A 15,018-nucleotide genomic window follows, 5' to 3' on the forward strand; every position below is an offset into this window, starting at 1 on the left:
AACAAGCTTGAAATGAACTAAACGATTTTGTAACGTTACATGTTAATGTTTTATGATTTATTTAAGGAAAATGTACATAATATGTGAATGAGTTATAACAGCACAGCAAATGCATGCAAATTGTTATTCCCATCTTTTAAAAAATACTGTTGTATACTGTCTTATTATATGTCATTTATTGGATGATTGTTTTCAATTGTACAGTGAAGAACTATACGTTGTTCTTCAACTTTGACCATGGCCATGGCTAATACAATGCTCTTTAAAATACAAACATATAATTCCGGTTAACCACTCATGACATTAAACAACACATTGCTGTTTGTATTTAATTAACCTCGAATCTTATAATGTTATTACACAAGTGGAATATCGATTTATATTCCCGGATTTTTCATAATAAAATGTTGATCATGTTCAAATATTGTTGTGACAGAACTTTTATTAACATGATATGTGAAAAAAAGCACAATGAGCAACTCCAAACGCATTTTAACACTCGTCTTTATTTTTCAGAGCTTGTGCTTAGAAGATAAATTGACCAATACGTAGCTATAAAACGACAATAGGCGGCCAATACATCTGCCAAGTAATTATCATATTGAAACTAACTGCAAATGCGTTGTTATGTCTACAACATTTAAAGTTTAAATCTTTTACATTAGGGTTTTCACTGGCATATGTAGAGGATCGTCCTGTTTATTTTCTATTTATGATTAAGTTTTCGATATTGACATTATATTGATTTATTGTGTTTGTTTTATACTTATGGGCATATTGAATATTGTATTAAAAATGTATAGAAATAAAAAGCGTTGGCAGCAGCTTCGTGAAGACGAATTAAAGTGCAGGACTTACTTCAGCTCTAATAAACAAATTGATTCCATTTGCAGTATCTAAAAAGGATCCTCTCCGATTTTGAATGTGTGCCATATTTAAAACGTTTGATGCACCTAAAACTTCTACTCTTGATTGATATTTGTCATCAGATCAATATGCTTTAAATCATGTCATGCTTAGACAACGTGCACATAAATGTTTATTACGGGTATTTGAAGTAATATAATAGTAGCGTATTGCATTCTTGTCTTGTATTTTGTTTAAGTGAGCAGACTAGTGACATCTATTCAATAAATTAAAAAAACAACGACATAAAAACAAAAATATACACATATAAAATATACCCGTACAATAAACAATAACATAATATGTAGCAATGAATTCACAACGTGCCGACAAAATAAAAATCAATGCAATCCACAATGTTCTTTTCACGGAAGTCGACAATAATTACTTGTGCGACACATGTATATACAACGTCTGTACCATATAATGCCATCTTTGGTAACTGACTTTTAACAACCCGTTGGCAACAATCATCAGGTTTATCACTTGTATAAGCAAAATGTTAGATCACAATAGAAAAACCAATGGAATTCAATTTAAGGGTAGCTAACAGTTTTTACCAACGCGTCACGACATACGCATATATTTCTTCTTGGCATATCAACATTTGACATCGTCAATAATGTGCTATACAGAAGCCTCCCCTTTTAAAGCCGACGACGCACACTGATACCACTTGCCTCAATTATAAAAACATTTTTTCTGTCTTCGTTTTTCACGTCTACAAATTGTTGTATTTTCACGATATCACTTTTACATCATTGTTACAGTGATAAAACAGTGAAACTCCTTCTTAACAACACATAGTCGTTCCTGTTACTTCTCAAGCTCTTTCGTATAGATTATATCTGACTTAAATGTTCAGTGTCATGATAAGTACTAATTAAAAGCAAAAATAACAAATAAGTACAGCATATAACTCTGAAATGAAGTATGTGTTTGAACTGCGCTCGAGTCTGAACTATCCATTGTATAACTTGACTGACCATCTTCCGGTTCTGTAAAACATAAAAAAATGCTATATTATAAACAAGTGCATATTCTTTTTCACATTCCCATCAACACAATTGAAAACAACATCGAGAAATATAACAAATTCAATAACACAAGTAAGCGAACAAACACAACGAAACATGATATGTTAAAATAAGATTATCCGTTGACCTTACTTGTTCATCACAATCTAATCTATATAAAAAATCAGATGCCGTTCAAAGTTAATTAAAAAACAACAACATTATATTTGGCTTAAATATGAGTTTTTATCATACACATGATAATCTTAACCTAATACTCAATAATATTTACCTCGCTTTTTGGAACGTTTGTCAGCTAGAATAGAAAATAAATGGAATAATTAAAATAACGTTCAATGTACTCCATGTGTAACTAGATGTTGTAAATTGTTCATATTTATATTGTTTACTGTATATTCTTTATAACTATTGTACGTGTTAAAATGTAACACATTTTTGGTTAAAATCTTTTATGAGATGAAATATCGCATGTTTGGTCTAAATTCCTACCAACGTGAGATAAAACGATCTTGAAAATGTATTCAATAATTGCATCATCGAAAACATAGATGGTATGGTCATTTCAATATTCTGGGGATTTAAGGGATCCCAAAACTACACCAAGAATTAATCACCAAACACAACGTGTAAAAACATAGACCTCATATAACCTTTATTAAAATTAAAATTAAGCTGAAACAGAGAATACTAAGTCGATGTCCTTACCACTTTATAACTCAATGGTTAAGAAACACCAACGCAAGAAAAACAGCAACAAAAAACACAAGAACTTTTGGAGGCACGAAGACAAAACAACAAGCACTAGCTAAATCTCGTGTTTGTTACAAGATTTCAGAAGTTATTGCAAATTGGAAAAGATTCCCGATAATTGTAATGCATTTCATGAGAAAGAATAGTTACTGAGGGTGTAACATGCACAATTATGTAGCTTGGATGAATATGCATGATACATATAATCAAAATAATACATATTGAAAGTGTATGTTATTTTTTAAAAAACCTTATTTGCCCTATATCGGAAATTGGAACTGTAAAAATCCTTCTACATGTATGTTTGAATTTGCTTAAGCTTCCCTCAATATATTTTTGCATAAAGACACAACAATCGTACGGATACTCACTGTTTAACACGTTGACTCTAACACTGACCACCTGAAGGTCTGATGCGCGACAAGAATATATGCCCGTATCGCTCATTTCAGCCGATGCTTTTGTCAATATACTAGTAATTGTTCTGGAGTTAATGGACAACTTTTTCCGCATTTCAATCTGTTTGATCCTATCCGGGATTATTTTCAGGCCGTCTTTGAACCAGTCTATGGAATCCGGAGGTGTAATGGCACCTGAAGCATTGCACGTTAATGCCATTTCCGTACCTCTGTCCGGGTGTGTGTTGCCAGTAATAGCAATATCTAGAAATATGAATAATTAGAGCATTATACGTGTATTAGTATTTATGTTATCTGCGTTTTAAACGTATGTTTGTTTTATGGATTAACAGACATACTTATGATCTGTTTAATAAATACGCATTCATATTTACCACGGTAAAGGTCTATTAAACGCATGTCATCATTTAACTGTTGAATTTCTTAACTGTAATTTAGCAATATTACTTCTATGGGTATAAAATAAGAAAACTTATGCGGGACACTATGCAACAAAAGCAACAGTCAAAAACAGGCAACGAAACAAAGAGGAAAATAATCAAAGGACTGGAAACAGTATATTTTAACTTACGAGGTTCTGCATATGAATACTCGTCTGAAAAGAAGTTGTGTAAATAAGAATACAGCAACAACATACTTTCGTAATCAGTTATCAATACGTCGCAAAAGCAAAGTGAATGATAGTGTTTGTTGTAAAACATAATAACTATTTGATTAATAGTGGAAAAGGATATCAATTTATCATTACACGGATATTTACCCTCGTCCTTATCGACAAGAAAACGCATGTGATAAAGAATACATTTATAAAGTTATTTCGAAGCAAATAAAATTTTAAAAGCATAAAGGTTGTAAAACAAGTGATCTAATATCTCAATAGTTTTGCAAAATATAATATCATTTACGTCCGATGAAAGCCAAAGGGCTTTATAAGTCTTTTCAAATATACAAGTATGATGATTTATTTACTTTTTACACTAAAGAGAATAATTAAGCCGCTCTATGAAAAGCCGGCATGGTGCATGTGCGTTCAGTGCCGTCCTAGATTATTTTGTGCAGTCCGCACATTCTAAACTTAGACGACAGTTTACGGATTTGTGTTAATCTCCACGGCCGTTAATCACGCGCGCCACCTCTTTTTTGAGTTGCATTAATAAATGAGCTAATGCTAATTCCGAGGTGGCGCTCAGGCCCGGATGTTTTTAAATGTAACGCATAATTTTACAGCGTGATTAGGTTTTATATGTTTTATAAACATATTTCGCATTATTTTAAAAATTCGGCCAATGTAGTGCGATTCAGCGATTATAAATTCACCCAACGAGGACCTTATAAGTTTTGGCATGGTAGAATTCGTAAAATCAAATTGATGTCTTTTGCCTGTGTGACGAGCAAATTCCCAGCCAATTAAATCGCTTATTACATAAAAGAATTACTTTGAATCTGTTCAAGTTAATGCGTGCATAAAACATCGGCTTCTAGCCGATCTAATAGATAAATTTGAATTTTTCAAAAAGAGATGGAGCCAATGCCAATGGGTGGCGCTCAGAATACGGGGGTGGCGCTAATGCACATTTATAGCTATTTTAAGGTGAAATATTGTATGTAATGGTTTCTATTATGTTTACAGGACTTACATTATTGTTTTGTAAGTTGCCTACTTCAGCACATTTGAATCGCGTGCGTTTTTAATCAGAAAATGAAGTTTACTAATAATGTCTTGACGGATTTAAACGTTCGTCTTTGTATGATAAGAACCTTTAACATGTATTATACACAAAACGTTTACGGAAAAAGACCGAGCTATCTTCATTTTTTTGGAGTTGATAGAGGGAAAAACAACATATATGAGCCTAATTAAGATTCGATGACCTTGGCCTTTTAGTAAATAAAGCATTTTGATTAAGGGACACAAATCATCGTTTCAAGAAGAAGTATTATCTTTTATTTATTTCGTAAATTATCAAACTGTATACAAATATTGCTGTCGATGAACTATTTTGATAATGTTGAACATTAAGTTATTGGTTTTATTGAGTATTACAAAATGTTGGTATACATCGTACAATATGTTTTGTTCATGTTGTTGACTTCTCAATTAAGTTGATCACTTATATATTTAATCTTATTTATTATAGAATGTGTTAATGTTCTGCACAGGTTTGGGCCACTGTATGTACGTTGAAAAATAAAATTAATGTAACAAAAAACATTATCTATAAAACGTATGTCATGTGATAATGTTATTGCGATACGACCGTTAATTGATACGTCCTGCATTGGCGCCACCTCCTATCATTAGCGCCATCTCCTTAGCATTGGCTCCATCTCTTTTGGAAAAATGCAAAATTATTCACTACGTCGGCAAGAAGCCAATATTTGTGTGCATGTTGCACCTAATGTATGCTGTACGCAATCGTTTGATGCCGTTAGCGATTAAGTTGGGTGGAAATTTGCTCGTCACACAGGAGAAACTCATCGAAATTTTTTTAAACTCCACCATGCCACATTTTATAAAGGTTCTCACGTTTTTTAATGGGTTAAGAATGAATGTTTCTGTACATATTTGGATGAATTAAGCTTCGCTGAATCGCACTACATTGCCGAATTTTATCAATAATGCGAAATATGTTGAAAAAACATATTAAACATAATCACCCTGTAAAATTATCCATGAAATTTCAAAACATCCGGGCCTGATTAACGGCCGTGATCTCGTTCATTTTCATTGAAACATGTCATATACCTTTCACATTTAGGAACACCTCTTTCCTCAAATCTCTATCAACGGAGCTGATTTGACATTCGTACGCGCCTGAGTCCGCCGTTGTGAGATTGCTGATCATCAGATTCCAGTCGGCCGAGTCTTCTATATGAGCCACTGAGAACCGCTTGTCATGCTGTCATTGACAGCATGCCGATTGTAAGAAAGTAGGTTTCATTTGCCTTTCGCCAGCTGACCTATACATAATTAAACGATTGATAGCCTGAAGTAGAGGACTGGGAATCTTTTTTAAATCGCATACTTGTTCACGATTTTAACGATTGATAAGTTAATTTCACGATTAACGGTATCATTTCAAGTAGTGGTACTTTACACTTTCTCTAATGTGAGTGACCATGATTTAATCATAAATTGTATTGATAATAGTGTCAATACAATCCCCACAATGCATTCAAAATTAATTAAGAAACGAGTTTTTTGGTATTATAATTAACTGATGTAATCTATGCAATCAATAGATATTTGCCGAAATACCAGAGACACAAAAAAAGCAACTTATATCATAATTGTCATACCGGCGCCCTTGTTGCCATCTGGCGGGTATATATGTATTTCTTGCATGTTTGCGTGTTAGTTGGTTTGAAGGTAGCTTATCTGACATTACGAATAAACGACAATACATATACTGATGGAGCTTGAATACAATGTAATAGCGACACATTCATATTTCCCATATATATATATATATATATATATATATATATATATATATATATATATATATATATATATATATATATATATATATATATATATATATATATATATATATATATATATATATATATATATACACATATATATATATATATATATATATATATATATATATATATGATACGTTCGTGCTCGTGAGCTTCCGACCATCTTCAAACATGCCTCAAATATAGTTGAGGAATCAACCAGCATGTAAATAAGCAGTGGTGAGATCTGCAGCTTTACATTCAATTGACTTTGGCTTGCTTTCAGCTGACAACAAAGATTACTTTTCGGTGTCGTATTTTTAAGTGATACCAAATGTAATGTATTTCTGGATCTTATCCAATATTCCCATGTCCTGTCTGTAAATCTAAGTTAATATTTCCATATTGTTCTGGCTGTAAATCTACGTTGTCTGGCAATATGATTTTAAATGGCATTAATCATTATGTTAAACCTGAAACCTTTCTACTAAGTGTGTTTTATATGTTATGTTGTTTGTTATCGACATGAAAGTATACATTTGTGCAAGACCTATTTCCAAAAACAATTTAAATTAGAAACAAATGCTTTTTCGTGAATCTCAACACAATGCAATATAAATTAAAATAAAGAGATGGACGCTGTTACACAACAAATAAATCGCAAGTAATGTTTAAAAGACAGACTGAAACTAAATATGTCATAATTTGTTAAAACGTTTTGTATTTTCGAAAAACAAATTGAATTTGTTATATCTTCATCATTTACAAATTATTGCGCTTAAATATGAACGGCGTTTACTACTTTACCTGAGTTATATATCTTTGAGTTCATATTAAAATATTGGCAACATGCGACACAATACCGTATTGTTAATGTGGTGGTATCTGATATATGAACTTTTTAAGAAACAGGAACTGTTCATTGATAAGAAACAACTTAATAATTTGATACGTTACATAATTAGCACGTGTAAAACTCGTTAGCTAATCTCTCACCGTTCTAGTGCCCAGGTGTTTCACAGAACAGTAGAGAATGGCCCTCTCGCCCTTGTGGTAGGTATAATTGTCCTCGGTCTGCTGGAATCGCGGCGCTGGGGTGGAATAGACCGCCTCCCGGGACCGATTGATTTGGCCATCAACACCTGGTGATAAAGGTGTTTGGTAATGAAATGCAATGTTCTATATGAGGCTAACTAAGAAAGAAACGTATCGTATTTGCGGTCAAGCCAGTAAGTAACAAAATTATGATCGAAATAATCATAATTTAGTTAGTGAAGAACGAGTGTAACTAACGAAATAATTATGCAATGTCGACATGCTATTTATTGTAAAGGCCGAAACGCGACAGTACTGTTTTAATATGATATTTATAACAAAGACGCATTAACTAAAATCACCTCATCTTTAATTGAACGATGTTGAACTATTAATAGCATTATACTCTATCATTGTTTATGTCATCAGTGCGTTTTTAAAACAGAAGTTGACAACATATATCGTTTAGTATAACTTTCATAACCACACTATTTACCGGTTAAACTATTCTAGTTTCAATTATTAACTGGACATATGTAACTTCCATACAGGTAACACATTATCATATTCATAAATAAGAGCCATTTTAGAAGTTATGTTAAATGCCTCAACCAGCTACCAATTCTTAATAGCTACCAATTCTTAATATTCGTGACAATAAACTTTTCGCCGACGAAGGCAATGTTTTTACACACTTTCATTCGTCAGAATGCTATATGGACATAATGCGTTTGACCAAGAGATGGTGTCTTCCATTAACAATATAACTGAAGAAATGTATCATAGTATCATATAAAACGTAGATGAAATTTGGAAAGCATTTGTTAGAAATTGTCAGATAAAAATGTCTATTAAACAATGTTGGTCGTAATATATTGGTCATCATAATTCTTTTTAGAGTTGGCATATGTATAGAGGAAATACATACCCTAGCAATATGCGATTATAAATTTGAAATGCAACAACTGAAATCTACAACATTTAATCAACTAATATCATAATGTGTCATGATTTTGCAATTTGTTCGACTAAAATACAATGCAAGAACATATGCTTTAATTTCACCAATTATCTGTGTTCTATTCGCAATCATTACCATTACTTGTTTTATTGATTTCAACATAACAACTGCTCTTTTAAGTTTAACTGCATTCTTTCTAATACAAATTTTAACAAGCACTTCATTGTATCAGAGCGCTATACTGAGTGACCTGTAGAAATGCGAGAAGTCCTCATGAGAAAACAGAGCCATCGACATCTTAGTGATTGGAATATCAAAGTGTTTGTGAGTAAAAACCTGAGAACTTACAATTCATAATATAGGGTAAAATAATTGCGCGCATAAATGTTGAATGCGTACGACTGATCATATAAACCAAGCAGAAAGAGGAAAGCGATTAAAGCAAGAAGGTAAGAAAGTCGTCGCTCGTTTTGATTACCGTTGTAATTGTCTGGAGACAAACAATTGTTATTCAGTGAGGTATCGAAACACGTATACGAAAAAATAGCAACTTTTGACTTTAAATACATTGTTTAAATGTATTATGTATCTTGTCACTCACTATAATTCATTCTATTTAATAACAATTGCAACAATATATATATCATAACAGCGCCATTCACTTTTAAACAAAACTCTTAAAAATTAATATAGAAAAATGGAATAAATCGTTTCAATCGCGGCATTCCAATTATGAAACCAGTAGACCTTCGATTTCTTAAGATGACTCATGACGTTACCTATCTTAGATTTCTATATCATCGTCAATGCATGCCAAAGTGTCATATTTATATGTTTTCAAACTTTGTAAAAACGCAGTTCTTATAAATGTATTTTCTGGATATATGGCGTTTAAGTGTTATTGTTTGGACATTTGATATTTGAATGAAAATTCATGTGTAATTTTAAAATTCACACACAGACGATTGACTTATTAGAACGATGGAATGAAAAGAGACAAACTGAACTTTGGAGGTGTTGGCTTGCGCTCCAGTGATTGGTGTATTAATGCACATGATGCTCGGTTTCCAGACTGCTCCACACCACAAATTGTCGCCTCAAATGTTTCCATTGCGATAAAGACAGAAATAAAATCGGGAGCGTTTATTGCCCAGTCAGTTCACTCGCTTCAGATGCATAAGAAAACCCCATAAAGTGAGAAGACGGTCAACGAAGCGATATGCAATTTCATGCTAACGGTCAGGTACGTACTGTAATGGGACCCTTTTGTGTACAATTAATACAAAAGTGGTTGTATGCAAATGAAGACGAAATATTTAATAATTACTAAATAATACAAATATTAAATAATTACTAAATTATAAATGTGTCAATGATGATGGAAGAAAATTGCGATACAAATTATTTGCCTTAAAGATTGATCAGTATATGTTGCATGATATCAAGCTTATAGGCCAAATGTACTTAAAATACACGTACCTTAGACTAAATTAGATATGCGATTATATTGAATCGGGAATTAGTGTAAGATCTATTTTTAGAAGTTTTCTTACATTGTTATGGTAGCCATTATATTGAAAAAAAATTGTGTTTGCGTTTTTGTTAAAATAATGCTTTTCAAATTGATTTTCACAGGGATAAAGTTTGCATACTAAAGTCCGGTTATACCTTGATAAAAGCTGAATAAGGACAGCGAAACATCTTGTGAAAACTCGAGCACTGCACTATTTATTTTAATTGTCAAAACCCGCAAACTTTGTTGTCACTGAAGTGAATTATAAATCTGTTTCACTAAAATCGCCACAAAAGAAACAAAGAAGTAAAAATAAATTGACATAAAAGAGTTCTATTTAAACAATTTACAATATATGAAACAACTTTGTTGAACAATTTTATCATCTAATATAAACGTTGGGCGAGAGTTTTATCAAAAAATCATCAAACTGTGAATGTAATCTAAATATCCATCTACTTGTTCGTTGCTTCAGTTTCGATTTTGACGACAATTTAAATTCGATGCGTCTGTAGTATAAATAAAACAGTATTGTGCCTTTAGATACCGTGTTGATTTGTTAGGGCTAATACGAGGAAGGTATGACATAAAGTAAATGAGGACTAATTCATCATAACGGGACGGTCTTTCAAAGGATGCCGACATTTCCGCCTTCTGACAAGATATGATTAGGTGTTGCATATGTTTTCCTGTGTCTACGCGACACGTTTAGGTCAAATGACTTATATTTCGTGAATATTTGTTTTAAAATAAAATACACGATGAGTTGTTTAATGTTTCACGTGGTGGCTTCCTTTACTTTTGTCAATACATTCTAGTGTAATTATTCAACGATGCAAACACATTGTTGCAAATATTATAACACATCTCTCTCTTTCGATGTATTTATTGTCGCAATGTTATTTTTATTTTAGTATAAATATTTTCACATTGTAACGCCCTAACGATGCAAACATCAAATTAGCAAAGTCAGAAAGATAAGCCATTTATGTAGATCGGAAGAATATGTCTACAAATAGCTACTTCATTGCGTGGCAAATATTACATAGCTAGAGACATACGGAGTAAATACATTCAGCCATGTTCATTAGCAAGAATTTTAACTTGAAACTTGTATAAAATGTAAGAAATAGTTCATGACTTCTTCGTGAATAAGTAAGAATGTATTCATCACTAAGGAATGGTTGGATTATTGCACGTTGTCTTTATAACAGTTGTAACTGGTGCCTGTTATTATTTTTTATATTACCATAATAAAATTTACCCCCAATAAAGAAAATGGTTTCGTTGCAATTCGTCTTCAGAATATAAAATGATTAATTTTCCTAAAATTTGTGTTCTGCTTTAAGGTTCACATCGACAACGCATTCACAGTGAAGATACAATGTAACTGCCGGTTCTTCAACATATATGAACAACATAGCGAACAATTTTGGCGGGTAAATGATGAAGTGCCTAATTAAAAAAAATAAATAAAATAAATTATATTAGATTAGAATTATCAAATATTTAGAATTTTAAAACACTGCATCAAGAAAAGAACACATACAAGTAACGATTGTATTTTGAAACGTATCTTGATTGAAGAATCACATTGGCATTGTATCGTCTGACCTTTAATTGCTATCCACTGCATAATATCGTACTTAATATGTCCGACTGAAATACAGACAGTGATGTAATACGAAGCACAGTTATGCATTAAGACGCGTTTAGGGCGTATTAATTTTATTAAATTAATAGGTAGACGAACACAACGGTTATCAAAACGACATTACATCTGATAACAATCTGCCATTTTATTGAGAAAAGCAGTTTATGACTAGAGAAAATACTGTAACACAAGATTAAATAAAGTATTTAAAGTATTTAATAATTAGACAATTTTTAAAGTTATAAACCTGTTGAACGAAACATTTTCAAAAAATGTCTGTAATCACTATTAAGGGGTGTTGCGGCAGTTTATTTAACCGAGGATTTATTTATAGCAACACCGATGATGCTATTATCACAACTCAATATTTTCATTATCAGTACCATCAGAAATGAACGAGTTGGTTCATAATACAATAATGAATGGTTCGATCCCAGTTGGGGTTAACTTTTTTCGGCGTAGCTGTATAAGCCAGCTTTTCATCTTACCTGACCTTTGTAAGCGTTCAATAAAATTCAAATACACAGTTCCGCGGCCAGATACAAATGAATACATTTCATTTATTCAATTGGCTGATTTGAACATACCACCAGAACATTCGAAACATTACCGCGTCTTTGTAACACTGTTTTACTGCGTGTTCAGCATGAAACAATTTTATCTCTAATGAAAAGGCTTGATAGATATAACAGTTTTACACTCAACTCTCGACATCTTTACAGTTTGTGCGTGCACTTTTTATTTTCAGAGGATTGCAAGCACCAGAGCGTTTGTACTTAAAGGCTATGTTCTCATATTTAGTAATTACTTCCATATTCCTGTCTGTTTACTAGGATATTTAAGTTCATAAAAGTGTCGTTTTTCCCTATCCTGATATTCGTTTTGGCCAAGCCATTTAAAAATGGTTTCGAAATTGAACGTTTAACATGTAAACGTATAAAGGTTTAAACAAGCTGTCGTTCCATCAGTGGAAGCGTGGCCTCCCTTTAATGCATTGCATTCCAATCCGCAAGGTATCAGGGTCAGTTCACGGCCAGTACAATAATCGTTATATAATATAGACGCTATCGCGTGAACTATGTGAACTGGAATTTTTTTTTAGACCAGAAGTATGTTTAATGAAAATATTCAGCGATATAATTATGGTATGTCAATAAAAGATTCTTAATGTGTTTTCACCAATACCATTATAAATATTATTTTTGATTAATGTAACAATAATTATTCCACCATATTGACTAATGTATTAAGCATGAGCGCGATGATTCTCGATACTGTTAATAATCGAATCAAATAGCAATGCCCTACAAAACACTAAAACAGGTTTGTTCGAATAACGCGCGCATAAATATTTGAAATATGTACGGATATGTACGCGTGTGGGCGGTTGACTCATATGTTTTTATTTCACTTCCATTCTTCTTTTGGTTTTCTGTTTTGTATCTATAGGTTTATGACCAGCAATATGTAATAATGTAAAATAAGCTGCGAAAACTCCGCGTAACATCCCGTACTGCGTGTGATGCAGCTAAGAACTGCACAGAAAAAGACATTCGCTATTTTGATCTCATTCATTGAACTCTTTACATTTCACCAACTGCAACCACAATCAACGCCGTAAATCTTTTTTAAAGATATTTCTTGTTTTAATTTTTTTTCTTTCTTTAATTTCATTCTTGTTTTATACTGGAGCTCTTTAGTCCTGTTGTTTACATTTATCAATTTTATGCATTTAATCACAAACTTCAAAACATGCCGAAATCTTTGAACAAGTTCATGTAAGTTATTAATGATAAAGGTTGAGTTTGATACTGTATGGTCTTATGGTGGTGATTAAAATTTTTTTTTTTATTAATGTCATTTGGTAAGTTGTGATTCCAGTTAAGATTGTGAACAATGTCTAATGTTTATAATTATTTCTAACAATCTATGTACCGGTACTTTGGTTTTGCATAATTGCTGTATTTTATGAAATTTGACGTAGACGGTAGGGCTTGTTAAAACAAATATCTCTGTTAACAGTGCGGTGAACCCCCTTTTTATTTGTGTTTAATGATGACAATACGTAGATGAATATATTTGAGCAGTTTCGCCGAATTCTATTAGACAGAAAAATAAATACATTCCATTCACGTAGTTACAATAGTAAACAAAATGCATTTCTAAACATTTTACTTGTGTACTCCATTTGATTGGTATTGTGTGGTTTAATTAAATGGTATATGATGTATCTTAGCTTATATAATGCATACATGTTGCCAATTTCATAGGTTATTAATTGTTTTCACGCAATTAGAGATTTTTAAGTTTTATTGAAAAAGTACATGTTATATAATGGTGAATAAAATCAAAACAAGGCCAGTGACCCTATGTTTTTATTTCATTTTTCATATGGTATTTTCAAAAATATCTTCAATACAAATTTTGGACAAAATCTATTAAATGGAAAAAATCAGCAAAACTGCAGCAACACCCTTAATACTTAATATTAATAACACTTATATTAATAATACGTATGCTTGCTTTTTTAATGATGGATCGAAACTACAAAACAAAAGACGTAAACGAATAAACCACAGACCTTTCATGCGTTGACTATGATGTAAAAGAAGAGCTCTTACTTGCTTGAAGTGCAAAATGTTCGTAGAAAAACTATTATAATTACTCATCGGAAGAATAGCAGCACTAAATCTGCTACTCCAACAATACTTCCGCGTTGCTAAGAGTATTTAATTCAACCGTATAACAACTACTAGCACATTTACACTTATACTCAGAAAATAAAGGCTTGACACAGACTTTAACGCTTCATGTTATGTCAGCCATAAAATATTTATCGACATATTAATGCAATTACATCTTGCTTATATGGCTTTCGCTTAGACCACATACGTATATTCTATAAATGCATAACGTATTATCAAATGACTTAAAGGCATATACGTAATACCAAATGAATAACACGAATATACGTTTTACCACAGAACTAACATTTCAAATATGTTTGCATGCTTCCATAAGAGCTAATTATCAGATTTCGATAATGTGCTGAATACATTCAAAGCTGAGTTTAATGCATATTTAGAAAGCTTCAACGTTTCAGACAAAACAATGCCGTCAAACAAAGTAATAACTAGTTTCGTTATTATATTTCAAATATTACAATATTTGTATTTCAATGCAATAGCTGCTTGCTAACATCGTTGACAAACAACTTATGTAACAACAAGAATGAAAAACAACCATATTAATGAATTGAATCACACACGACTTGG

The 15,018-nt window shown here is 32.0% G+C and overlaps 1 protein-coding gene across 1 annotated transcript in view; it reads right to left on the reverse strand.

Moving 5' to 3' along the window:
• Nucleotides 1–488: 488 nt before the first annotated feature.
• The window catches only part of LOC127878320 (uncharacterized), an 85,944-nt gene continuing 71,414 nt past the window's right edge, over nucleotides 489–15,018 (reverse strand). Inside the window, exons 3-8 of the mRNA XM_052424843.1 lie at nucleotides 7,577–7,722; nucleotides 5,859–6,012; nucleotides 3,684–3,707; nucleotides 3,065–3,355; nucleotides 2,215–2,238; nucleotides 489–1,904 (exon numbers count right to left, since the gene is read on the reverse strand). Of these exons, the coding sequence (XP_052280803.1) occupies nucleotides 1,786–1,904; nucleotides 2,215–2,238; nucleotides 3,065–3,355; nucleotides 3,684–3,707; nucleotides 5,859–6,012; nucleotides 7,577–7,722 (758 nt within the window). The 3' untranslated portion in view covers nucleotides 489–1,785. The remainder of the gene's footprint in view (nucleotides 1,905–2,214; nucleotides 2,239–3,064; nucleotides 3,356–3,683; nucleotides 3,708–5,858; nucleotides 6,013–7,576; nucleotides 7,723–15,018) is intronic.

The sequence above is a fragment of the Dreissena polymorpha genome, chromosome 4 (assembly GCF_020536995.1).
Source record: "Dreissena polymorpha isolate Duluth1 chromosome 4, UMN_Dpol_1.0, whole genome shotgun sequence".
Classification (NCBI taxonomy): domain Eukaryota; kingdom Metazoa; phylum Mollusca; class Bivalvia; order Myida; family Dreissenidae; genus Dreissena; species Dreissena polymorpha.